The sequence below is a fragment of the Vigna unguiculata genome, chromosome 3 (genome assembly GCF_004118075.2).
Source record: "Vigna unguiculata cultivar IT97K-499-35 chromosome 3, ASM411807v1, whole genome shotgun sequence".
Classification (NCBI taxonomy): domain Eukaryota; kingdom Viridiplantae; phylum Streptophyta; class Magnoliopsida; order Fabales; family Fabaceae; genus Vigna; species Vigna unguiculata.
The window spans coordinates 51,003,342-51,028,798 of NC_040281.1; the positions used below are offsets into that span (position 1 = coordinate 51,003,342).

At 33.8% G+C, this 25,457-nt stretch overlaps 4 protein-coding genes across 5 annotated transcripts; 1 reads left to right on the forward strand and 3 right to left on the reverse strand.

Annotated features, from left to right (window-relative positions):
* The first annotated feature begins 385 nt into the window (after positions 1 to 385).
* Positions 386 to 4,491, forward strand: LOC114174995 (nucleoside diphosphate kinase 2, chloroplastic). Of its 2 annotated transcripts, XM_028059743.1 has the most exons (7): positions 386 to 688; positions 783 to 839; positions 1,029 to 1,115; positions 2,431 to 2,511; positions 2,603 to 2,715; positions 2,865 to 2,914; positions 4,191 to 4,491. In XM_028059743.1, exons 1-7 carry the CDS (start codon positions 464 to 466, stop codon positions 4,256 to 4,258), a joined length of 681 nt encoding a protein of 226 aa, XP_027915544.1. In that variant the 5' UTR covers positions 386 to 463; the 3' UTR covers positions 4,259 to 4,491. The 2 variants fall into 2 exon arrangements, with proteins under 2 accessions (XP_027915544.1, XP_027915545.1); XM_028059744.1 differs by lacking the exon at positions 1,029 to 1,115 and having other exon boundaries at positions 4,191 to 4,439.
* A 92-nt stretch (positions 4,492 to 4,583) lies between these two features.
* Positions 4,584 to 5,758, reverse strand: LOC114174996. The gene is made up of 2 exons (XM_028059745.1): positions 5,482 to 5,758; positions 4,584 to 5,229 (listed from the first exon to the last, which is right to left on the reverse strand). The coding sequence occupies exons 1-2, from the start codon at positions 5,573 to 5,575 to the stop codon at positions 4,814 to 4,816; spliced, it is 510 nt and encodes a 169-aa protein (XP_027915546.1). The 5' UTR covers positions 5,576 to 5,758; the 3' UTR covers positions 4,584 to 4,813.
* Positions 5,759 to 7,284: 1,526 nt separating this feature from the next.
* LOC114176426 (uncharacterized protein slr0889-like) lies at positions 7,285 to 19,580 on the reverse strand. Its single transcript, XM_028061468.1, has 12 exons — positions 19,262 to 19,580; positions 19,050 to 19,178; positions 18,629 to 18,823; positions 17,384 to 17,431; positions 17,179 to 17,307; positions 16,201 to 16,325; positions 15,351 to 15,461; positions 14,287 to 14,395; positions 9,223 to 9,341; positions 8,263 to 8,416; positions 7,779 to 7,923; positions 7,285 to 7,573 (listed from the first exon to the last, which is right to left on the reverse strand). The coding sequence occupies exons 1-12, from the start codon at positions 19,394 to 19,396 to the stop codon at positions 7,545 to 7,547; spliced, it is 1,428 nt and encodes a 475-aa protein (XP_027917269.1). The 5' UTR covers positions 19,397 to 19,580; the 3' UTR covers positions 7,285 to 7,544.
* A 1,555-nt stretch (positions 19,581 to 21,135) lies between these two features.
* On the reverse strand, positions 21,136 to 25,194 carry LOC114179445 (26S proteasome non-ATPase regulatory subunit 6 homolog). Its single transcript, XM_028065788.1, has 8 exons — positions 24,916 to 25,194; positions 24,719 to 24,833; positions 22,808 to 22,898; positions 22,584 to 22,729; positions 22,268 to 22,487; positions 22,045 to 22,153; positions 21,654 to 21,822; positions 21,136 to 21,560 (listed from the first exon to the last, which is right to left on the reverse strand). The coding sequence occupies exons 1-8, from the start codon at positions 25,049 to 25,051 to the stop codon at positions 21,386 to 21,388; spliced, it is 1,161 nt and encodes a 386-aa protein (XP_027921589.1). The 5' UTR covers positions 25,052 to 25,194; the 3' UTR covers positions 21,136 to 21,385.
* Positions 25,195 to 25,457: the final 263 nt, after the last annotated feature.

Consider the following 25,457-nt stretch of genomic DNA (forward strand, 5'->3'; position numbering starts at 1 on the left):
CACTGTCACTGCCACGTGGCACTGTCACTGCCACATGGCACGATGTTAGTTTGACACGTGGCAAAATTTTAATTTTTTTAAAATTTTTTAAAAAATTAATAAAAATTCAAAAAAAAATTCAAAAAAAAAAATTCAAAAAATCCAGAAGCTGACACGTGGCACCCCATTTAACACAGTTACTCCACCACTAACGGAAAGGACTTGATTGGGTCAAATTTCCCAAAATAGGGACCAGATTGAGATAAAAAATAATTGAGGAACCAAATTCAAATTTTACTACAAAAATTGGGACTAAAAGTATAATTTAACCTAAAAATAAATGTTTCTGAGGAATTTATTTTCTGCTAGGATTTTATTACCACGGTGTCTATAAAGAAGATAAAAATTTATTTAGAACATATCCAAAGAAGAAAGAGAGAAGAACTGTGGTTCTGAGCCGTAGTTTTGTGTGTGGAAGACGAAGATGGAAGTTGTGTGTGGAAGGGGGGTTTGCGTCTCATCTCTTCCGCGCTCATCAACGCTTACCAAAAGCTCCGTTCCTCAATCCCGAGTCAGTTACCAACACCTAACACCATTTCCTTCACAATCTCATCTATTCTCCTATCACCCTCCGCCCTATGCTAAAACCCTCCGCGCCAGAACCACCACCAAACCCGCTATTTTCCTTCCACACTTAGTTGCTTCTCTGGTTTCCACTTCTCTCTCTCTCTCTCGACTCTTTCAATTTTCTAACTCTAATTTATCTGAACCTCTCTGTAATTGTTAGTTGTTCCATTGTGCAGCAACAAGTTGACCAGACTTACATAATGGTGAAGCCCGACGGCGTGCAACGTGGCCTCGTAAGCCTTATGAATTCGTGTTTGCAATTTTATTTCTTCTGGTTTCAGGAATAAAGGAGAAAAATAAACTTGTAATTGTTTGTCTGTTTTTTATATTGCTTTTATTTAGGTCATTGGTGATTTGGAATAATGTTGTTTATGCTTCCTGTTCACAATGCTGGATGTTCTTGTTGTGTTGATCTGGTATAGGTGGGAGAAATTATTTCTAGGTTTGAGAAGAAGGGGTTTAAGTTGATTGGCTTGAAGCTCTTCCAGTGCTCTAAAGAATTAGCTGAGGTTGGTACTTGTTGGTGTAAATATCATATGTTGAGTGCATTCTTTTTTTTTATTGTTGGGATTGTAGGTGCAGGTAGGAAAGGAGGAAAAGAGAGAAAGAAGGTTCAATGATATTCTATCAAATTGATATGGACTATAATTTTGACCGTGAAATGGTATAAAGTATTGAATCATGGTCCTACTCAAACTAATGATACAATTAACTGTAATTAAATAAGGAAATCCTTTCTTGGGTTAGAGAACTAAATGATTCCACAAAATATTCCGAATATCTTCTACGATATTCAAAGATATACATAAGAGACAATAGTAACACTGCTTCTATAAACTCTAGGTTGTTATAAATTAACACAAAAACAACTCTATGTTCAGTAATGCATGCAATAGGAGATGCGCTCTTGTAGAGGTGTATGCCAGAAGAAGTACCTTCATTGGGGAACACAATGGGACAGGAGCCAAACCACATTTTGCTATAGAGCCAATCTGCAAAAGGACAGGTTGGAACAGACCCAACATGTTCTTGGACAGGCTCAAACAGAGTCTCTGTGGTAAGGGGGGACTGGAGCAGAACTCTACAGTTCAAAATGTAGCTGGAAGAGAGTAAAATAGATTAGAAGAAAAACAGCATCTGGGTTTGGTGGTGAGTAAAGATTTCATGAGATCCATAAACTTGAGATAAGAAGCTCTCTTCAAGGTGGGTTTCATGGTCTGATTTTGGGGTATTAGGTAGGGAAGGAGGAAAATAGAGAAAGAAGCCTCCTAATAATAATATATTTAATTAATAGAATATATACTGATATCAGTACAACATATTAACTCAGTGATCCTATTTATACTAATGATGCAATAAAGATGATTGTTTTTCCCTAATTAATCAAAGAAAAATAAATGAGAGTACTGCTACAATAAGAAGATAAAATGTATCAAAAAGATCTTCCGAGGCATTTCAAGATACACCAAAGATATCGTAATATATTCAAAGTGTTATATCATTTTAAAGGTATATTAGACTCAATCATTTTTTCGTATTCCAATAGAAAATAAATTAATAAAATACTTTCCTAATAATTGTTAACGCAGTCCATTTGATTTGATTTGCTTGAACTACAACTATATGGATTGCTTGAATAACTGGTTCCATCCATTCAATTAGATAACCCAATACATCCATATTAAATGATTGAATACTTGACCATATGATGGACTTACATCTTGTGTATCTTGTGTATGCGGTAATGTTGATTCTATCGTGTTTGTCTGTTTTAATGTGCTTATTGTGTTTATAAGGCTTATGGTGACTGTTTTGTGGTTTCAGGAGCATTACAAGGACCTAAAGCAAAAGTCATTCTTCCCTAAGCTCATTGACTATATTACTTCTGGTCCTGTTGTTAGTATGGTATAAACCCAATCCAGCAGAACCCCAATTTCACCTACATTTTTGTAATGCACTTGCTGAATTTGTTTTGTCGTTTTGCTATGTTTGCAAGGCTTGGGAGGGTGTTGGAGTAGTGGCATCCGCACGTAAGCTTATAGGGGCTACTGATCCTCTTCAAGCTGAACCAGGCACAATTAGAGGAGACCTTGCTGTTCAAACAGGAAGGTAAGGCCTTTAATCTTTTTCATCTAACTTTCAGTTTTGAGATTCCTCACTCTTTCAAGAATCAAGATAGGCTGCAGAATATGTGTATTCCTTGTTGACTTGATTATCAAGATTTAGGAGTGACAAGATTTTTATGTTGGACTTGGCAGGAATGTTGTTCATGGCAGTGACAGTCCCGAAAATGGCAAGCGTGAAATAGGTAAGGCCTCTTATCTTGTGAAAGAAAACAGAAAAGTTAGCCATTGATTTGAACTTTAGAAGGGGGCTGAAGTGTTATGGATATACAATAAAGTTTGAATTTTAAATTGCTTTGGAGACAAGTTTGGATTTTCAGGAACATTTTTGTGGGAATAGCCCTTTGAACCTGAACTTTGCAAAAATATTATGATTTGTTATTGAAGTGCTTACCACCAAATGGTGAAAGGACTAGTAGAATGTTTATGACAGAAAGCCATATCTTTCAAGAGTAGTAATTGTAGGAGTGATTTTGTGGTATTATCCACCAACTAGATTGTTTAACTTGAAAATTGGTAAAGTAATGGAACTATAGTAAACTCAAATCAGAAGCTTGACTTGCAAACACTTATAAAATAATCATTTAGAAAATATATAACAGGATCCAAACTTAAAATAATAGCACCCTAACTGATATCCAACATTTAAACTTCATAAGAAAGTAGTTTAGGCTATTAAAATATGAAACATAATTCTATTGACCTAACTACTATATTGTGCTTAGCCCAGCACTTGATTGTTTTGTAGTGGACAAAACAAGAAAAAGAAATAACAATGAAAACTTCAAATTAGCATTATAATCTCAATATATGTTGCAGAGCATAGTAATTCGGGCTGAGTATGCAATATCATTGTCCAAAACTGTGCAGTGATGTTGAAACCATGGATTAATCCAAGTTTGTAACTTCAATTAGTGTACACACAATTTAACTCATTTGTGCCCTGTGCTTGTAAACTTGTAACTGTTTGAGAGTTCACTGTAGAATCATGATACATTTCTAATTGTTAGCTTAGCCTAACTACAGACAATTGTAATGCATATTGAATACATTATTAGATCAAGATCTATGCAACAATTCAACCCGTTGTTCTGAATTTCTACCAAGTCGCCAATAAATCAAATGCTGCCTTAGACCAGGGTTATCATATATATATTATTAAGGTTGTAATCATATATAAAATTTTATTCTTAATCTTTTGAAAATGTCTTGCAAACCAAATAATCTGGTTTATTTCAAAGAGAGTAAATTTTTGTTGACTTCTCCCAAATTATTCTTTTAAACAATTGGTTGGTATGACATTTCCTCGTTTAATTTCTGGTGTAGTTATAGGCACTAATATCTGATGTAAACATGATACCATCGTATTTGGAAATAATATTTTAATAGTTTGGGGAACTTGTGTAGATAGTACACATAATATTGTGATTCCTGATTAACTGTGGTTTCCATGTATGGCAGCTCTATGGTTCAAGGAAGGCGAATTATGCGATTGGATCCCCGTTCAGGCACCATGGCTGAGAGAATAATAAATCACAGATGTCCAGTTCCATTGTTCATGCCATTTCTAGTTTCAATAATGTATTAATTGTTTTCGGTCTCAAATGGAGAACTGCATTAATTTTCGTGTTTAAACAGTTGCTCAAATTTTGTTAAATTTTGCTGGAATCGGATTCTTCTAGTCAATCTATCATGTCAGATTTAAACGGATGTTCCCTGAATACTAAAGTGTCAGTGAAACGGGCACTTGCTAGTTGCAAAAGAGTGTTGTGATTGAACAATAATAGAAAATCTACCATCTAGTGAAATTTGCTCCTGAAAATGAGTCGAACCAGTATACAAGAATAATGACCGAAACAGGCAAAAGATTTATAGTGTACATTTCTTTTAATCTATTTAAAGATTTTAACTAGCATTTCTACTTGAAACAAAACTGGTCCACACCTCAATATAAACAGAAGAATTACATACAATACAACACAGCAGAAAATAATTTGCATGGGACAGTGGAAGGTATACATATATCTGTGTAACCTTGCCACAATTGCTCATTTCATTGCTTCCAGGTCATGATAAATACAACTCTAATCCGACATTTCACAATCTTGGAAAATTTGCACACCGACCACTTCACTTTTCCAATTATATTCAGCAGAAGTTGACGAGATAGATTCAGAACTTCCATTCTCCGTTGAGGTTGTTGTCTTTGCACAAGATGAAACACATGCATGTCCGGTATCCACAACTCTATAAAAATCTAGAATGGTAAGATTAACATGTCTTCGTTGTTCCGAGTCCCCACTAGAAACAATATCACAAACCCTGGGAGAAGAATTATCAGACTCTGTCTCCATCATCGTTTTCTCGGAACATGAAGTGCTCTCTGGATTCAAATCTGGCTGACTTGCTTCTTTAGCACAAGGTGAACTAACCGAAGAATCGTCTATAACCTCACTTGTATCGACTCGCGCACCATTCTTTAGCTTCATAAGAGTAGCCTCTGAATCGAAGGGAAGACAATGTTTTTAATTATCAAGTCACATACGCAAACAGTGTTTTTAATTACGCACTAATGCCAAGAGTGGTACAGAGTATGCACAATATCAGGTTAACATTCTTTCATACTGGATCTAAACTTAAGTTTTACATTTCGTGATTTTATTTGAGGTTCTTTACTTTCTTGGTTTTCCATTGAAAATTAAAATAGATAACCTAAATTTTGTTTAAGCGAATTGAGAGAGAGAGAGTGTACCGTAGATGGAGAAGGTATCATCTTTGAGAATCTTGGAAGGAGAACCCTCTAAGGTTTCCAGTGACGAAGTCGATGCCCTGATTCTGCCGAACATTTGTGATGCTCTCTTCGCTTCGGTTCTGTGCGGGTCGGGTAATCCGCAACGAGAAGATGAGAGAAAAGCATAAATAGAGATAGAAGCAGATTTTTGTTGCCGCCCTTTTTGTATTCAATTACGCAATTAGAGCGGGAATCGTACCCCGCACACTTCTTTTTCTGGGACTCCACTATTTCCCCCTTTCTTTTTGTTTTTAGAAATATTTTTCCTTTAAAAATAACTCAACCAAGTAGCGGCTCTCTTTTGGGCTGGGCCTTAGCCCACTTTTCATTAGTAGAGATGGAAATCTTTCTCACATTAAAATAGAAGTTTTACTTCATAACAAATATATTATTACTTTTATTAAATCAATTAATGTGATAAAAAAAATAAGTTTTTTAGTAAAATAATGCATTACAATTGTATTCGTTGGAAACTTATAAATATTTCAAGAAATATCTTTATCAACCGAAACCGATCTTAGTCATTTCTAAAATTTATAATTTTGTCCATTCCTAAAATTTGAAAGAATTTTTTTTGTATGAAACTCCTCCAAGAGTTAATATTCCATATTTCATGTTTAAGTTCGAGACCAACCGATACAAGTAAGGTTTAAAATGGTTGAAAAGAAAATTAAGTCACCCGAAAACTGTGAAGGGAATAGGAGAGAATTTTGAAAAACATTATTCATAACTTAAACTCAGCAAAACTGGAATTTAATGTGTTCAAACAACTATCACAGATCTAAATTCTTTACTGGATTTTTTAGTGTTGTTCTATAATAAACATTAAAAATATTTTTTTAGTATTTTAAAAATCTTTTTAATATATTTTAAAATTTTAAAATCAGTAATCATAAATGTATTTTAAAGACATAATATAAGAATAATACAGGAAAACCGAGCATAAAATCTAAATTCAACTATCACGCCTTAAAGCTGTTCAGTGTAGACAGTTCTGTTTGAGTTCTAAGACATAACTTTTGTCCGTGCATCAAAGGTTATGCAAGTAAACTTCACCTGGATAATGCTTTTGATACAAAATATGAAGAATTGATGGTCAAGGATTGAAACTACATGTAATATAGGAAATATAGATTTAGGCAACAAATTAGTATAATTTTTTATAATAACAAAACAAAGATAGAAAGGGAAGAGAGAGGTGTATATAATATAATATTTAAATGCATCAAGTTATTTGAATCAAATACAATAATATATTAAAAATATTATATAAATAATTATTTTGTTCTTTTCATTGTTTAAATTGTTAGAACATTGTTATTATATATATGTATATACATATGCAAACACATACATATAAACAATTATTTTCCCTTTCTCACTTAATATGGTACTAGTAGTATTTTTTTTACAACAATTTTAATAAATTTTTGGTTTTCTCCTATGAGATGAATTCAATCTTCTCTACATTAATAATGGTTTAATGCTTTTTTTCTCATCCTTTTTAATGACACTTCTTAATGAGAAAAAATATAAGTTTGTAAACAGTTTTATTCCAAAACGTGTTGTTGGATCTACAACACATTCGCTTTGACTTCGCAACGACAACATTGTTGCTTCATAGTTCTTGGTTTCCCTTGTGGACATGCTGGTAAATTTTCTGCATTGCTCATTAGCCAAGCAACTTTGGAGTTATATCCAATAACGCTTTGAACAACTCAACGTATCCTTGATTTCTTAATCAAGAGATAGACCGCATACCCATGTTAAACATTTTTCTCAAAATTTCAATAATAGCAATGTAACAACTCGTATCTGAAACGTTGTACAATCGCGAAACATTAAATTCCAAAAGAATACTTGCTTGAGGAGGCACCACAATCTTACTGTGAATGCCATCAATGTCAATGCTTGAGGGACAATTTAAATTTACCTTTCTTCAACTTCGCAGAAGTGACCAGTGAATCAAAATCAACAAACTAGATTGATAGATCTTCCTATTTGATCCCTTCAAAAAAATTATTTTACCTGCCTCTGCTCTTAACATTCTTATCTGTGAAAACATCAAGTGAAGTAGATGCAGCTGGTTTAGTAGGATGGAGAGGTATCTTAATATGAAACAGACACATAAAAGAACTCAAAAACATGTAAGGTGTGGGATTTTGAAATGCAAGAGATTATAAAAATTTAAATCAATGTAAACGGTTTATTGCCATCTATAATCAAAAGTTTGTTTTAAGCAAGGGTGGTAGTGCCACCTTTTAATCTGCCAGCTTGGGACAAAGCTTCTTCTGCAAAGGGCTTCCACTGTTCTGCACAAGAATAATTGATTCCAAGTCCAACGCTAAGTCCCCTCAGTAGATGCACTGTCCGAAGTACAGAAAAAAGTTCTTCTGGAAAGGACTATCGTAAAAAGGCAGAGAAAGAAACGAAAATTCAGTGAATAAAAGTTAGAAGCATAATGCTTATTCCATCTCTATAGATATCATTAATTAACTAGCATGCATCAATAGTTACTACATTATTTAATAATTTGATTCAGTGCCAACATATTTTCAGATGCTAATAATGAGTTGTCAAAAAAGGTTTCCACAGGCAATGTTGGACGTAAAGAAACTAGACTTCTTTTAACATTGTAGTTATTGTAACATTCAAAATTACCTCATGTGTAGCAGAATAACATGATAAATTTTATACACTGAACAGGAAATGGGAAACGGTAAATTGGATTCTTTAACACACCTGAACAGCAACTTTTTTAATTGAAGATTCGTCTGAGAAAGGTTGCAGCATTACAACCCCAGGAGGCAATTTTGTATCAAACATTGTCTCTGCTAGTTTAAACAATTCTTGTAGCCCATTTTCACAACTGCTCAAGGTTTCTATACCAAGTTCCCTATAAAAAAAAGAGTAAAACAAGCAGTCAGATAATTTGATTTGCACATGCAGTAGCTGGTTTCAAATCAAAATATGATGTGAAAAGCCAGCCATCCTTCAGCGAAGTTCAAATTTCACAAAATCCATCTTTAACAGTAAACTATTCTGGTGAAACACTTTAGTATCTATAGAGATAGATAAAGTAAGGGGGAAAAAATTTAACTTTAGGAAAAGATACCAAGGTACATATACTTTGGGCACTACACTTCATAAATTGTGATTAGTGTTTACTGTATAGATTGACCCGGTCTCGATTTCATATACATTCACGGTTAGAACCTTCAATATTATTGCAGACAAATTGAGACTCAAGTCACGGTTTCTCTGATTTGGCTCCGTTACGGTGACTAATTAAGGAAGCATCCACCCTTAACTTAAAGTGGGTTAAGTTTGTGAGATATTTTAATTTAAATTAAGGGTAAATGCATTCTTACATCTCACTTCAAAGGAACCAAATCCAGTTTCTTTTGTCAAGGTATAATGAAGGAAATACAGAAAACTATCAAATCTTTTTGTTACCATTGAAGAAGTAAAATAGATATTTCATTGTTTTTCCAACATTTACCTCAATTTTTTTTCTCCTCTCTAGTCTCCCGTATCTCTTAAACATATTTATATTCTACACCAATTAATCCATTGATTTCGTTATCTATTCCCAGCAGCACTGGTAGTGCAGCTTGTAAATCAGCATTATTATATACTTCTGTTCTGATTTTCAACAAAAAAGAGAGCATTATATTATATGGATAAGACAAGTTCCAGTACCTATAGCTTTCTGCAGCTCTTAATGGGTCACGATTGGCAATAGCAAGAACTAGATTAGCATAACCAAGCCTCAACTGTTCTGGGAGATCCTTCACCTGTCCGTAGTCTAGCAAGGCAACCTGAATTGAGGGAGTCTGTTAGATATGTATAAGTCTCAGAAGGAAAAATGCGTACAAATACGCACAAGAAGTGTTTGGTGAAAAACAACTCTAAGAAAACTTGCTTGCTGATTTATTAGAAACTAGTCCAATATATAAAGTACAAAATTTCATTATATAAGGGAAAAAGGAAAACCAAATATGTATCATCATAAAATAGAATATTAGATAAGGATGCAATGACTTAGTAACTTAGTAAACATATCAGCAAGTTGACTTGTAGAAGGAACATGGAAAAGGTGGATAAGGCCATCAACAAGCTTTTGTCGGATAATGTGACAATCAAGTTCTATATGTTTGGTTCTCTCATGAAAAGTGGGATTCTTGGCAATGTGAATAGCAGAATTGTTGTCACAAAAGGTAATGTATGGAGTGAGAAGAGAAAAAATGCAAATCCTGAAGAAGGGATTGAATCTATTGAAGTTCACAAGCCAAGGATGCCAAGGCGCGATACTCAGCCTTAGAAGAAGACTGTGAAACAGTGGTTTGTTTCTTATTAATAATATATATAAATATATATATAATAATTATTATTAATAATATATATATATATATAATAATTATTATTAATAATATATATAAATAATTAGTGGCACATGTTGTCCAATCAGAATCAAAAAACGCTTGAATTTTAAAAGAGGTGTTAGACTTATACAAAAGGTTATATCCAGGATCATGTTTTACAGCCTGCTGCATATGTGGTTCATGAGGAGAAGAAACAAACAGACTGAGTTGTTGGACAACAAAACTAATATCAGGCCTGGTGTTCGTCAAGTAAAGTAATCATCTAATCAAATGCCAAAAGGAAGAAGGATATGGTAGAAGAGCTCCCTCGTTGGCATGGAGTTTGGTAGAAGAATTAGATGGCGTTGGTGCAAGTTTACATCCAAGCATCCCTGCCTCTGAAATGAGATTAAAACAATATTTTCTTTGGTTCAAAACTAATCCATCAAGAGAACAAGTAACTTCAAGGCCCAAAAAAATATTTGAGAAGATCAAGAATTTTAATATGAAATCTAAAATGAAGATGAACTTTTACAACATTGATTTCAGCAATGCTATTACCAGTGAGAACCACATAATCGACATAAACCAATAAAACAGTAACAAAAGAGACAAATTTCTTCACAAAGAGAGAGTGGTCAGCAGAACTTTGTGCGTAACCAAGATAAAGTAGCTCTGAACTTAATTTTTTATTCCAATTACAATTGACTTGTTTTAAACTATATAGAGACTTATTAAGCTTACAAACAAGATTTGGCTAAGGAAGAGAAAAACCAGGTGGAGACTTCATATAGATCTCTGCATGTAAGTGTCCATGGAGGACAGCATTGTCAACATCCAATTGATGAATAAACCAATCACTAGTAGTGGCCAAGGCTAAAAGGATGCGTACAATAGTAAGTTTGACAATAGGGAAGTAGGTTTCAAAATAATCAAACCCCTCAGTTTGAGTAAAACCCTTAGCAACTAACTGTGCTTTAAACCTATCAATTGTGCCATCTGGTTTATGATTGAGTTTGTAAACCCAGTGGCAACCAATTGGCTTTATGCCAAAAGGAAGAGGAACTAAAGCCCAAGTCTGGTTTCTGTCAAGAGCATGTAACTCAGCATCCATGGTTTGTTTTCAACAGTCATTTTGAACAGCTTCTTTGAAGGAAAAAAGTTCAGCTTGGGCAAAAATATTATGATAAAAGGCAATATGGTCAGAAGAACAATTATCATAAGAAACAAATAAATGCATTGGATAAGATGTGGAAAAATTAGAGTATGAAGTGGAAGCAGCACCACAATAATATTGATCTAAGTATCGAGACATGTTTTTCACTCTATGAGGAGTTCTAAGATAAGAATCAGTAACTTCAGCATTTTCATAAACAAGACTAGTAGCAAAATCTATAGTAAGGTCAGTGGCATGTGAAATAGGTAAAGCTGGAAAATCATATATGCTAATATGACAGTAATGAGAATCATCAATTGAAGCAATAGAGTTATAAGATGGCAAAGAGAGTGAGAAAGGAAAAATATTTTCATGAAAGATAACATTCCTATTCACAAGAATAGACTTGGAGGGAAGATCATACAAAACATATCCTTTTATTCTAGATTTATAACCAAGAAAAACACATTTTAAGCTTCGGGAATCCAATTTAGTTCTTCTAGTAGTGACAGAACTGGAATAAGCCAGACAACCAACAACTTTTATGAAAATTATCCTTACTATTATAGGAATCATTAAGAAGAAATTTTTTGCCATTATCGGAACGTATTTTCTTAAGCTTGCAAGAAAACTGACGTTCAATCAAATTAATAAAGTCTTGAAGCAAATGTCTATCTTCAGTTTTATTTTTAAGAAAAAGTATTAAGTAAATCTGCTATAGTCATCGACTATAGTTAAAAAATACTTGTATCCATCAATGGAAGAATTACTGGTGCTGGATAAATTATCAACTATAAATTAACAAAATTGAAGAGATTTACTGGTGTTGGAAGAATATTTCAGACATCTTTGTTTGGCAAAAGCACAAGCATCACAAGCAATAATAGAAGGAGAAAAAATATCAGAATGATCAGAAAGAAGTTCTTCTAAAATTTTATTAGATGGATGACCAAGTTTCATATGCCACAAGTTATAAGGACTGACATTATTAATGAGAGCAGAATGTGGTAAGTAAACATTTGTGTCAGATATACTCAAGTTACGTCTGTCTTGAGAACTATCTAAGAGATAAAACAGGCCTTAATGTTTCTTAGTTGCTCCAATTGTCTGAAAGGTATCGGTCTGTAGGAGAAGACAAATATTTTGGGAGAAACCATAAAGCAATTAGTAGAATTAAGTAATCTAGGAATAGAATTGAGTTGAACAGAAAATTCAGGAACAAGAAAGGTGCTATAAAGGATAAGATTGCCTAAGACAATGATACCCAAGAGATGACAGAGTTTTGGTTGGGTAATTGTATAGTATAGAAATAGGAGAAATATGTTTGAGATTTTGAGATAAAGATTTAAAAGGACAAATATGGTCAGATGCACCACTATCTAAAATCCAAGAAGAAAAGAGTTAAACAAAACCTGTGGGTTTGGTAGCACATTAATGAACAACAACTGTGAGAGAAAAATCATTTTGAGATTGCTAGATCAAGGAGAGAAGAGCTTCAAATTGAGCTTCAGCTTTGTCATCATTCCCGGCATGAAGATCGACAATAGATAAGACGGTATCAACCATACTAGCAGAGGGTTTTGAAGAAGGAGGTTTGACTTTAGTGTTTTGGTGATAGCCTTGAGGCAGACCATGCTTAATCCAATAGTTCAGAGGTGTGAATGGTTCGGTGACAATGGTCATAATATTTGGGATTGCAGTCACCAGAGTGAGGAAAGCGCCCCCATCCATGATTACCTGAGAAACCACCGCGAAAATTTTTACTATGTCCCTTGTTAAAGGCAAGATTGGCAATAGAGTCTTGAGAATTAGAATGAAAGTAGCATTAAATTTACATTCTTGTTGAAGAATCAAAGAGAAAGTTTTCACCAGAGTAGGCATAGGTTCCATAAGCATAATTTGGGACCGAACCTGAAAGAATTCATCATTCAGTCCACGAAGGAAATTTGATGACACAATCATCATCACGCTCTTTCTGAATCTTGGAAATCAAGCCACATGTGCAAGGAGAAGCATAGGTACATCCAAGAATGGTGCGATACAAAAGGAGTTCTTTCCAGAGGATTTGAAGTCGTGTGTAAAACTGAAAAATGGTGGAATCACCATGTCGACAGCTCTGAATTTCCTCTTGTAAATTGGTAATGCGAAACTTATCACCATGAGAAAACCGTTGAATAAGATCGGACCCAAACTTCATCCACATAACAGATTGTTTAATGGAGGGCATCATTGAGCAAGTGAGCCGCCACGGAATTACCATCTTGTTATAGCATTTCCAAGTTTCATGCAAAAGGGTGGACATGGATGGGTACCGATAACAAAACAGTCCTTGTTTTTTGTTTCCAACGCAATAAGCATATCATGTTGCCATTGTGGATAGTTCTTATTAGACAGAAGAGGAGACACTAAGACAAGAACAGGATTCTCATCGAGGTGAAGAAATAGGAGATTTGCAAGGTTTGTGAGATGATCAAAACATGGATTAGGATTCACCATAGTAGGAAATCAAGAAGAAAGGAAAAAATGAGGAAGGCGATTTAAATCTGAAACCATGTTATTATATATATATATATATATATATATATATATATATATATATATATATATATATATATATATATCTATATGTATCTATATATATATACATGTATATATATATAGATACATATAGATACATATATATATATATATATATAGATATAGATACATATATATATATATATATACATATATACATATATACATATATACATATATATATATATATATAAGCAATTAGAAGAAATAATGCGTACAAAAATGTGTACAAATACGCACAAGAGGTGTTTGATGAAAAACAACCGAAAGAGAGCTTATCTGCTTATTTATTAGAAACTTGTCCAATATATAGAGTACAAAATATCATGATATAAAGGAATAAGGAAAACCTAATATGTATCATCATAAAACAGAATTTTTTAAAATAATAAAAGAGAATAAAAAATATAATATCTCTATTAGAGTCACTAACATTAGGTTAGGATGGTTAAAAATTAAAAATAAATAAATAAAAGAATGAAAAGTTATTTTATGCATCAATGTTGAAAACTAGTTTTCAATATTCTACCAACTGTTACTGTCATTTCCACATCAAATTTATCTTGATTAAAACATCTCTAAAATAACAGTAATAGTCGGATTCACCTGAAGAGAGATTAAATAACAGTAAAAAGAGATATTAGAAAAGAAATATATTTTATGACTTGCCTCTGATCCTTTACAAATCAGGATGTTCCCTGGATGAGGATCTGCATGGAAGAATCCACTTTTTAAAATCATTTGACCATATGCTAGAGTCAAGCTTTGAAGAATTCTCCTGCACTTTTATAAGAAAGTTAATAGTGTAATAATACACTTATGAAAATTACATGAATAAAAATCATCTATATTATAAATCTCCCAGAAAAAGATGAGCCGTTAAACTTAACTATCCCCTTGTTATCTAGTTCTGACATTTGTTTACACCCACCTAAGAAAAGCAGGACCACAACCAAACATGTGGAAAGTGAATGAGTGCCAAGATTTATCAAAGCTGTCTTAGTATTACAATTTGTTAATTGATTCTTTACCATGACATGTATTTAAACATCATAGTACATACGACACTTGATCATGGAACAAAAAATAATTGTAGGAAATCAATGTCAGGTTGTTCTAAACCTTTTTTTTGGTATTCCCTTTTTCAATAGATTTAAAGATATCCATATAAAATTGAAATGTTTATACACAAAACAAAAAAAGAGCAAGAAGGCACTTTCATTTGTTCTATTAAGCTATGTTGCTAAACGACAAAGATTTGATTATTTGTAGTAGAGGTTTTGGCAGAAAACATGAAAACTGAGCATTGGTGCATTTAGTTGGAGCTGAATGCTTACATCTTTAAGGGTATGTTGCTCTCTTCAACTCATTATGGGATAGGATTAGGTTTATGACATGACATTCTTTTCATGATTTAGTCGAGGAGTGGCTATTTTTCATGTTAAGTGTGACTACCACATTGCCGCAATCTTAATTGTATTTTTGTTTATGCTTGTCCTTTTCTTCAGTAGAACATTGTGTCCTTCCCCCATGTTTTACTTTCCTTGTCAAATTTCTTTTTCAACGTAATAACAAAGACACCAACGAACAAATGCATAAATTTATCTCGATGACTGAAAATAGACAAGAGCTAAAAGCACATGCCATAAGTCAGAATTCATGTCATTATAAGCTATGAACATAGAAGTGTGGTTTGAAAGACCAGCTTTGGGATATATAGCTCAGGAGCTTACTGCTTTGCTGCTGCCGCAACCTTACCACGAGGATTTATGCCTCTCTTTGCTATTTCATCACCAAGGTTCATTATTGGAACCCCATCAATATATTCCATGACAAGGACCCTCCTGCACTATCCAAAAAGCTCCTCGTTACTTAAAAAGAACTCATCACAACCAATATGCATATGAACCTATATGTCTTAAAAAGTTTAACCAAGCAAATAGTTATACATATATATATATATATATATATATATATATATATATATATATATATATATATATGTGTGTGTGTGTGTGTGTGTGTGTGAGTGTATAGTATCGTACTGTTCCTGGCTATATGATGAAGATTGAATGTGTAATATAGGAAAAATAATTTACATAGTGGATATTTTTTCTTTATTGTTTTCAGTTCAACCTTGCTTTTATCAATAAACGGTCTTTACATAACATACCGTGGTTGGTATACAAAGCTAAAAAGTAATTGATGGCATGCTTGAAGCATGGTATGTAATTATAGATCCCGATACTGAACAACTTGCAGTGTACCACCATTCAAGTTTTTCTACTCTTTCATTTTTAATATTTAGTCGAGAAAAACAGCAATTGGAAAAACCATTTCGCCAAAAAATTCACGAGACAACATAAAGAAATTAGTAAAGCTAGCACCAACTGACATTTAACATACAAATTTGGACTTCGGAAACTAATAAACTATCAAACAGTTCTAAAACAGCCATACAATTAAGTCAAATGAAAAAATAGCTGGCAATTTTCCCTGGAAACATATAGAGAGCTAAGCATTATTGTCCATTACTAAATTATATAATAAAGATTACGTAAGATGCTGGACTGCATAATATACCTGGTAACCATATCTCGTATTACTCGTGGCACCAAAACAGGAGTCTTTTTGTTATTCTCATACAAGAACTTTCTTATCCTTGCCATTGCATCAGCCTCCCTCATGAAATCAAATTCATATCCAATCTAAAATGTCACAAATCAACAGGTAGATGTTCAGAAATTTTCATGATTAATTGCAGGAAGAGCCACAATATTAACATGATTATGATGCGATAAGCATAGAAAAGAAACTAAATTTGTACAGAATTCAAGGACAATCAACTCAAGTAGAAGGGGCTAGGCTTTTCTCAATCAAAACTTGATACTTAATAGATAAAGCACTTTTAGTCCTGTATTGTAGATGAATTACATTCTAATCAAAGATATGCTTGTTCAGATTTCTTTAGAGAAATAACAAGTTGTTTTTCAACAAATATAAGTAGAAAAAACAAAGGAAAGCCAAATAAAGCATAAATACCTACTTTCCTCTCAAAACCTTAGTAACACAATTAAAAAAAGAATCAATAATAAAAAAAAGGAAAGAATCAATAATAAAAAAAAAAGGAAAGAATCAATAATTAAATGAACTTTCACTCCAGCAATACAATCACCACATTCCTAAAGATTCAATATGAGATTTAATCACAACATACTCCAAGATACCTCTGTAAGAATTATGACTTCCTGCCTATGGCAAAAAATATTTAATGTAATTCATTCGAAAACACAAAACAATTGGGTAAGAGAGGTTAGATATGTCGGGAACTTCCTTACCACTTGATTGCATGTTTCTAGTATAAATTGCATCGAAATTCCTAAACCTATCAGTCATACATTTCACACATAAAGAAGCTAGACAGTACATTTTATTCTTAATAGGAACTTCTACGTTAATTTGTAATATAAAAACAAACCCATAAAACAGGACAGGAAAACATGTGGAAATCAAATAATCTACATAGATTAAAGAAGCAATCTAACAAAAAATTAATTCCACCTGTTTTTCCATTTCCTTAGTCACTGAATATAGATCAAATTTGATATCAGTCTTTTGCATGTACAGTGCAAAAGCTTGCAAGTTATGGATATCTGTCATCATCAGATCCTGAATTCCTGGATGTTGAACCTATTATATAAAAAAGAAATCAGAATCAGAGATTTACTGGTTAATCAAATCCATTGGGCTTATTTGATTCATTTACCTTGACAACAACATCACTTGTATCACCTTTCAGTCTTGCTCTATGAACCTAGTATCACCACAATACATCTGTCAGTTACACGGTACTAAATCCTAATATATAATTCAAGACTGTTGCGAATACACTTTTTTTACCTACTATCACCCTTCTGAGGGCTTATTTGAGATATGGACATGAATATGAACCTCAAGAAGCAAAGCAATGCAAATATTATTAGATTTTACAATTCTTTAAAAAATACAATGCTACATACCCAAAAAGGTTTTTACTCTTCAAAATTATTCTGCCACCAACCAGACAGAAAGCATTGGCAAAGCGAAATAAAAATTTAAACAGTAAATAGAAGAATAAAGATAGTTTAAGAAATAGAAAACATGGAAAAAGTTGTTTAATTTCCTGGACATTGCACTTAGTTAACCCTTGATTAACATCAATTATTCACTTAAAGTAAATAAACACCGAAGCAAGGATAGTGGATGCCTACTGAACCAACTCTAACTTTGAGAGTGACTAGCTGTGGTAAACTTAATGCTAGAGTAGTGGTAGTGTCTATTTTATAAGGTTTATCAGCAATGGAAAATGATGGATGAAGGATAAAGTGCCGTTATCAATTATTATGCATGTCTGGATAAATACTATGCTTAGGGAGCATATACTAGCGTGTTGGGATGTTACCGCCGCCACCTGTTATTACTGTGGCAGATAAGCGTTAATAGTTTTATAACGACTATTTCTTAGGAGGAACATTATAGAATTCGTAATTTTTGTAAACACATTAACTTATTTCTACTTCTTATGGACAGTTTTCCATGACTGTTATTTCATAGGATGGGGCAGTTCAGTACATTTATTTCTATAAGCGTATTTATTGATTATTAACTTGTTTGTAGTAAGAAATAAAGGATTGTGCAGGGATTTTCAGAAAAGTTATTATGGACCTTCTACTCTTACTAACTGTTCCCTCAAAGACTCTTTCTATAAAACAGAAAATGAAAAATCACTATAATCCCCATGGGTAGCTGGCTGGTCACAGACCCCTCCAGTGACCTGAGTAGCAGCAGCTGAAGCCGCCACAGCCAACAATAGCAAAATAAACTGTTATCCATAACTATTGTTCTAATGGATCAGTTGAAGGATGCACAAACACTGTATCTTGCAGGTAAAAGAATATTATCACAATTCAAAATGATGGAAATTATTAAGGGCAACGAAAATAAGATAGCTGGCCAGAAGTTTCAAACGGACCTGAGCAATTGAAGCAGAACCTAGGGGTTCAACATCGAACCTCTCGAACACATCGTCAATACCCTGTCCCAGCTCGTTCTCCAAAACTAGTTTCATCACATCAAAAGGGGTGGGAGGAGCCCTATCACACAGCGTAACAAGTCTTTTCACCCATGCAGCCGGAGCCAAATCAGGCTTCCCTATAATTTGGGCAATCTGTATCATACTCAACATCACATCAATCCATAGGATGATCAACACAGTCGGTCAATCATAATAAGGCCATGCAAAAACAAAAATGCCAAGTCATAAAAATCCTCAAAAAATTAAAACCCAATCGATTTAAAAAAGGATTAAGGAGTGAAATAACCCGAATACATAAAACTGAAAAAAGAGGAATGAGTAAAAAAATAAAATAAATAGATTTCAAAATGTGGGACACCTTGAGGAAGAAACCGCCGAGGTCAGAGCACAAGGCGAAAATCTTATCGGCAGCAAGCTCGTGCTGTCGTTCCCACATTGCTTCCTGCTTCTGCACATCTTTGACGAAATTGACTCTCACTTGAAACACCTAAACAAGGAATGAACATTGCAATTGGTGGGAAAACAGAAGAAAACACAAAGCATATTAATGAATAGAAGAGAGAGAGAGACCTTGTATCCGGTGTAAATGTCAATGGCTCGAACCCAGAATTGGAAAGAACGTTGCCAAGGTCGCAACTGAAAGGAGAGCTTATCTTTTATAGCGTTGATATCAATAGCAATAGGAACAGGAACGGGAGGTAACATGGTATGCGTCCACGAGTACGATGTGTCGCATATAAATTAAAATATATTGCTGCCTTCTGAACTCAGTGTCGAGTGTGTGGCTCATAAACCATAAAACCAGGGAATGGATACAACAACACTCACTTTTTTTATATACCTTGCTTTCAAGCCTGGTTTTTCTAACACTCAAAAACAACGGCTAAAGCTGTCGGAAACACAACTCCTCTCGATAATTACTCCTTCTCATTTTATTTCTCACCTCTGCACTATTTTGCTTAATAAATATGTAACACTTTTAAGTTTTTTCTATCAATTAACTACAATATTTCGAATGGATTGATGTAGTAAATATGTAGACTCTACACACTCACCTAGTGGAAAATTCAATGAACTGAAACAAACATAAAGAATTCAAAATTTCTTTTTGAAAACCGTTTTAGATATAAATATATATATATATATATATATATATATTTTGGAGTTATTTCTTATGTGTTAATTTTATTTATTTTTCTATTTTATGTGTGTAAACATCCTCTAATAAATGTAGAAATATTTTGGGTTTTTGAGAGAGATTACTGAAAATATTTAATATTAATGAGACATAAGTTCAACCCACACATAAAAGATTAACATTATCTCTAATCTAAAACTTTTAGACAATTTGTTTACAGGTCTTTATCCTTATATATGCTCAACTTTTTCATTTTTATAAATTCTTAGCAAAAATTAACTTAAAACACACAATTATAGATTTTGGATAAGATTTCGTTAATTAGCTTTCAATATCTTCAACAAAAATACAAACATTTTAGAATTAATTTTCATCTTCATTCAACTATATTTGGAAGATAGAGTTTTATAGTGTAAGCTTAGAGCACACTTTGTTTATAGAATAATTTACAAGAATTTTCGCTTTTGGAAAACACAACACTCGTAACCTTCTCAAGGAGGTCTTACGTGTCTATAGACTTACTAAAAAACTATTCGTTGCAATCTTACAAGTTTCTCTTGCAATGGCTTTTCCAATTTGGCTTTGTCTTTTTATGCTTTCTTCGTATTTGAGTAGAATATTCATAAAACGTATTGAATGCAATTATAGTGTCACCAAATGTATAATTAGATAAAACTCTTAAATTATCTTTTATTTTTCATACTTAACTACTTGTTTTAGAACATAATGTTTTTGTATTAGATAAGAGTATATATTTCATTTATAACTTCATGACGCACCTTTTGACGAGTAATCAATCATTTTTCATTTGATTATGCATAGAGGGTTGATTCTTAGATAATTTTAAATTGTTTTCTTTCATGAACTGATACGAAAGCGCTATATAACAAACAGAATATTCACATTATTTAATGTATCTGCCGCTTTGAGTTTTAAACACGTGCAAACTTAATATTACATTTCCATAAAAAAATAACCTAATGCTGTGTTTTCAATCAGATACTTAAAATGATAAATTATCACTAACAATGTCGCATCATATTGGTACCTGATTTTATCTGCAGGGAAACATTAAGAAGGAGAAAAATAACAGAAGGCAACTCTATCTAAATATGGCACACTCGATGATAATAAGAGCACCTTACCAAGTGCTGTTTAGAATGTAACTCTATCTAAGCGTGGCACACTGAGTTGGTAATATAAGTACCATGTCCTGTTTCAACCTAGCGGAAGTAGGGGATTATGGGGTAACGGAATGAAAGGGTCGTGTGCTTTACAAGCAAGCAAAATGATCAAGCGTTTGCGGTGCATGCCGAAACGGCCAGTCATACAATTGAATATATTCATCACCAAAATAATTGAAAACTGATTTGACAATTTTAGATTTGGTAAATTCGACTGTTCATTACTAAAACAAAAATCAAATGAGAACTACAGAAATATCATGCCTCACACCCTCATCATAGTAAAATGAATTCAACAGGAAGTCCTTCAGATTTAAAAATGTCATTATCTCTGCCTTTCCAATAAACTTTGGATCTAATATGCGAGATAGCCTAAAGATCTATAACACGTGACAACTTCTGAATCCGGTTCAATAGGAAGTCCCCTTGCTTAATGGTTGCTTGGTAAAGGGCATTCTTGGCATCAGGGCGATTAGTTTCAAGAACACCAGCAACCTTATCAATCTTACAATGAAGTTTCCCTGCTGCAATAAAACGGGATAGCTCCCTGGAAGCAGATACTGTAATTAGTAACTTTCCGCCATCTAAAAACTAAACAAGTACTGAACCAAAATTGGGTTTGTAAAATGCATTTACTTACAGATCAATGAAATCCACTGTCACTCCAAAAGCTTTGGCCATGGCTTCAATTGTCACACTTTTGTAAGATTCCAAAAATTGGGAGTACACAACAGTTCTGACCTCCCTCATGTAATATCGGAAATGGGGATGCAGATAGCGGTCCAACTTAATCTGCTCCGTCAGACCAGCTGAAATAAATTTCAAAATGAAAAAATACTATTAAGAATGGGTCCAAACAGATAGGAATCATCCGCACTTTGAAGTTCCTATTGTAAATTGTGGATGTTTTTCAATATTTTCAAATTCCACCACAAAAAAAAATTCATGCATAGTTAAAATGTCTCAAGTAAGGCATCAAAACTTTCAAAATTCACTACAAAATTACTGAGATTTGACAGATGTCTGCTCACCAAATGCTGAGAAGAAAGACTTGTATTGACAATCATACAAGGAGTTCAAAAACTCTGAAAGATATGGGATTTTGCCGATCACCGTCAAGATCTCTGGAGCATCTACCACCTGATGCAAATGAACTTGTTAATAATTTACAATACACAGAATACTTACGACGAGACATAAAACAACATTAAAAAGAAAAGGACAATTAGTGTAAACAATAAAGAATCAACATACCTTTTGCTTTAAGGAAACTCTATCCAACGATATAATGCTGGTCAAAACCGTATAAAATATGAAGGTGTCATAAGGAAAGAGTTCATAGGTTGTAAAGGTTGAAATAGAATCCAAAAACAACTTGGCAGCCTTCTTGAAATTTCGAGTGGACATGCAGTACAGACCTTCATACACTTTCAGCCTATTCTTCCTTTCCCAATCACCACCTTCTTCAAACAAACTGCCACCATATGCTGTAAAGAGTTAGAAAAACAACTCTTGACTGAAAAATATAGCAGAGAGCGTAACTGCAGAAGTTTGATTTTCAAAACATTACTTTTTGGCTTTGTCAATGCTTTTGGAAATGAGATCAAAATCCATGTCAAAGAAACCAAGCTGCAAAGTATAAAACACCAGGTCCATCTTCTGGCCAACTGCGACTGTCTTGGTTTCTGTTATCTTGAGATGCTCCAAGGCTTTCTCCTGGTACATAAAAAAAGTGTTACCAAAATTCAATTCAAGCAGCATATGTGAAATAAGCAGGTGATAATAATTATATACCTTATCCCCAATTCGGATGAAAAACAGGGATTTTGCCAAGTGAGCCTCCCGAACTTCACTCTCACCTAAGTTTTCCTCGGCATCGGCAATCCTAAAAAGAGGCATCAAATGTATTATCATGACTGCAAGAATTATAGAGCAGACCCCAGAAATCATAGTTTGCATTCCAAGGAATCACACATAAATGGCAAATGCATGAGTGAATACATCTGTCCCAGTCTATTCATTTTGTATTCTTCTGGTATCATATTTGGGGATACAACGTAATTTCCTTCTTTTCACTTTCAACCTAGAAAAGCAAGAGCAATCTATCCCAGAAAGCATGTGGAATGTGGACCATTCATTACTGCTGCAGAGGTAGGCCAAATTTTATGCATTGAGACAACTCTAAGAGAATCAATGTTGTAGATGTGGCCTTTTATAGCCAAGTGGCGAGGAACATTATGTGACAGCTTCAATTCAGTCAGCCTTCAAATTTATGTTTTACGGGGTACAATGGTCATTCAGCTTTTTCTTAGTGAAAATAACACAGAAAAAACACTGCAGAATCAAATTTCAAACTTACATAATACATTATTTGCCCACCTTTATCTCTGTGTAGTGATTTTTCATCTATTTCCCTAGCTTAAATTACACTCACTACTATTCCATCCACCATGCAGCATTTATATTTTGGACTCGGCTGCCATCTATAGCCATACAAGCCTTCGGTCACTTGGTCTATGACAAACTTTTAAATACATAAGAAAAGCCATTATTTTCATGCATACAACAACAATACAACCAATTATTTTCATTAGAAACGGTCAACTACATGAGTCATATGATGCCATAGATTTTTCTCCTACACTATGGGCAAAGCCGGACCAGCTACCTCTTAATGGTTTGACCTACAGTTTTCTTTAGCATATCTCTACCACCTACAGTTGGACTATCTTCCATCCAGTCAGCTCCCCTTGATGTTGTTCCTGCAGATTTTCTCCAAACAGGCCCAAACCATACAAAGCTGAGGCTTTAACATTTTTTTTATACAATGGGAATTGTATCCAATGGTTGTATTCCTAATCCTATTTTTTCTATCATAAGTCACATCCAAGCATCCCTCCATTTCACCCACCCTGCTAGATCTGGTGATCAACATCACCCTCTATCTCCTCATAATTTGGTATGATGTACCCAAGATACTTAAAATAAGTAGTTTGTGGTATTGTATGTTATGAAATAATTACCTATAAGATACAGCTTAATCTTGCTAAACTTGCATTTCACATGCTTTATTTATTACCACTTCGGTAAAAGCCATGTGTTTCCAAGGTTTGTCGTCACCAATCTCTATCTTGCAATTAATTTCTTGTCCTAACTCAAACCAAAATTATGATAAAATATTCTCTCCACACAAGTCTCAAATCACAAAAATGCATCATGTAACCTAGCTTATCATATTGAATTCAACAAAAAATTGTTTCCACATAAAACATTATTCTTAGTAACTCCACAAACTTCGCTAGAGGAAAAAACTTTTAAGTCGTGAGAATCTTAAGAGAAACACGGATTCACAGTTTCAAACATACTTCAGTGTCAGGCATCCCTCACCTCACTTCTTTCAATTCCATTACCAAGGTGCAGACCACAACCTAAGTGACGATAACAACGATGGTGACAGCAAGCACCAATCAGCATAAAATACGAAAGACCAGCAACTAGCAATATGCACAAGAAATAACAGAAACCAAAATACATATAAGACGGTAGGGTAATTGGAAAATAAAATTAACATATTAGGGTCATACTCCCCCTTCAGATTCACGAACATTCCCAATTTAACCTAGTAAATTTCAAATCCCAAATTCCAAATCCGGGGTCGGTGCAAGCATCGTAGGTAAAGCGAAGGATGAAGAGAGAGGAACTCACTTTTCGTCGATCTTGTTAAGCTCGTCCTCAGTTTTAGCTCGCATGGAATCCAAAAGGGCACGATCCATGTCCAACACGGAATCGGCGACTAGGGTTTCGTACAAAGGGACCATATCTGAACAGAAAAAAAAAAAAAGAGTGATAACATGTGTGAGATGAAGAAGATAGAAAAGGGGATTAGAGAAAGAGAGAGTTACCGTTTTCCTTGACGTGAGTGAAAACATCCTCTTTGTAGCGAACCTTGTCAATGTCCTGCACATCGGGTTGCCGGAGAAGGAAGAGCTTGTCGGCGAGTATCAACTGTGGCTGCTGAGAACCCTCTTCGCCTTCCATCACTGCCGCTATCGCTTTTGCGTTTGCGTTTGCGTTTGCGTTTTGCTTCCTTCACCTCACTTTTCTAAATGCAGTCTTCTTGTTTTCCCTTTATTTCTGTGTGATATATAACTCACAACAAAACGATGCGTAGCCCAAGTTACAAGTTACCACCACGGACCTCTTTCCTAAATTCACCTAATTCTTAAATTCAAAAAAAAAATATTAATCAGTAATTATAAACTACGGGATTTCATTCCCTCCTTTTCAAAATAGTAAAACAGTAACTATTAAAATCAAGGAACACAATTTTATACAAATATCTATAACTATATATAAAGGGGATTCCCTCTTTTGTGTCCACATTTCATAATTCCAATTTTACCCTTTATAATTTAATTATTTATTAAATTTTTAAAAATTAACG

Coding starts and splice junctions, on each gene's coding strand:
- LOC114179445 (XM_028065788.1), bottom strand. CDS start 25,051: ATGGAAGGCGAAGAGGGTTCTCAGCAGCCACAGTTGATACTCGCCGAC. Junction 24,834..24,915: donor CACTCACGTCAAGGAAAACG/GTAACTCTCTCT, acceptor TTTTCTGTTCAG/ATATGGTCCCTTTGTACGAA. Junction 21,823..22,044: donor GTCTTTCTTCTCAGCATTTG/GTGAGCAGACAT, acceptor AATTTATTTCAG/CTGGTCTGACGGAGCAGATT.
- LOC114176426 (XM_028061468.1), bottom strand. CDS start 19,396: ATGTTACCTCCCGTTCCTGTTCCTATTGCTATTGATATCAACGCTATA. Junction 17,432..18,628: donor GTTCTGCTTCAATTGCTCAG/GTCCGTTTGAAA, acceptor TGGTGATACTAG/GTTCATAGAGCAAGACTGAA. Junction 8,417..9,222: donor AGAGCTGCAGAAAGCTATAG/GTACTGGAACTT, acceptor TTTTTTTTATAG/GGAACTTGGTATAGAAACCT.
- LOC114174996 (XM_028059745.1), bottom strand. CDS start 5,575: ATGTTCGGCAGAATCAGGGCATCGACTTCGTCACTGGAAACCTTAGAG. Junction 5,230..5,481: donor TGATACCTTCTCCATCTACG/GTACACTCTCTC, acceptor CCTTCGATTCAG/AGGCTACTCTTATGAAGCTA.
- LOC114174995 (XM_028059743.1), top strand. CDS start 464: ATGGAAGTTGTGTGTGGAAGGGGGGTTTGCGTCTCATCTCTTCCGCGC. Junction 2,512..2,602: donor CTGGTCCTGTTGTTAGTATG/GTATAAACCCAA, acceptor TATGTTTGCAAG/GCTTGGGAGGGTGTTGGAGT. Junction 2,716..2,864: donor CTTGCTGTTCAAACAGGAAG/GTAAGGCCTTTA, acceptor TGGACTTGGCAG/GAATGTTGTTCATGGCAGTG.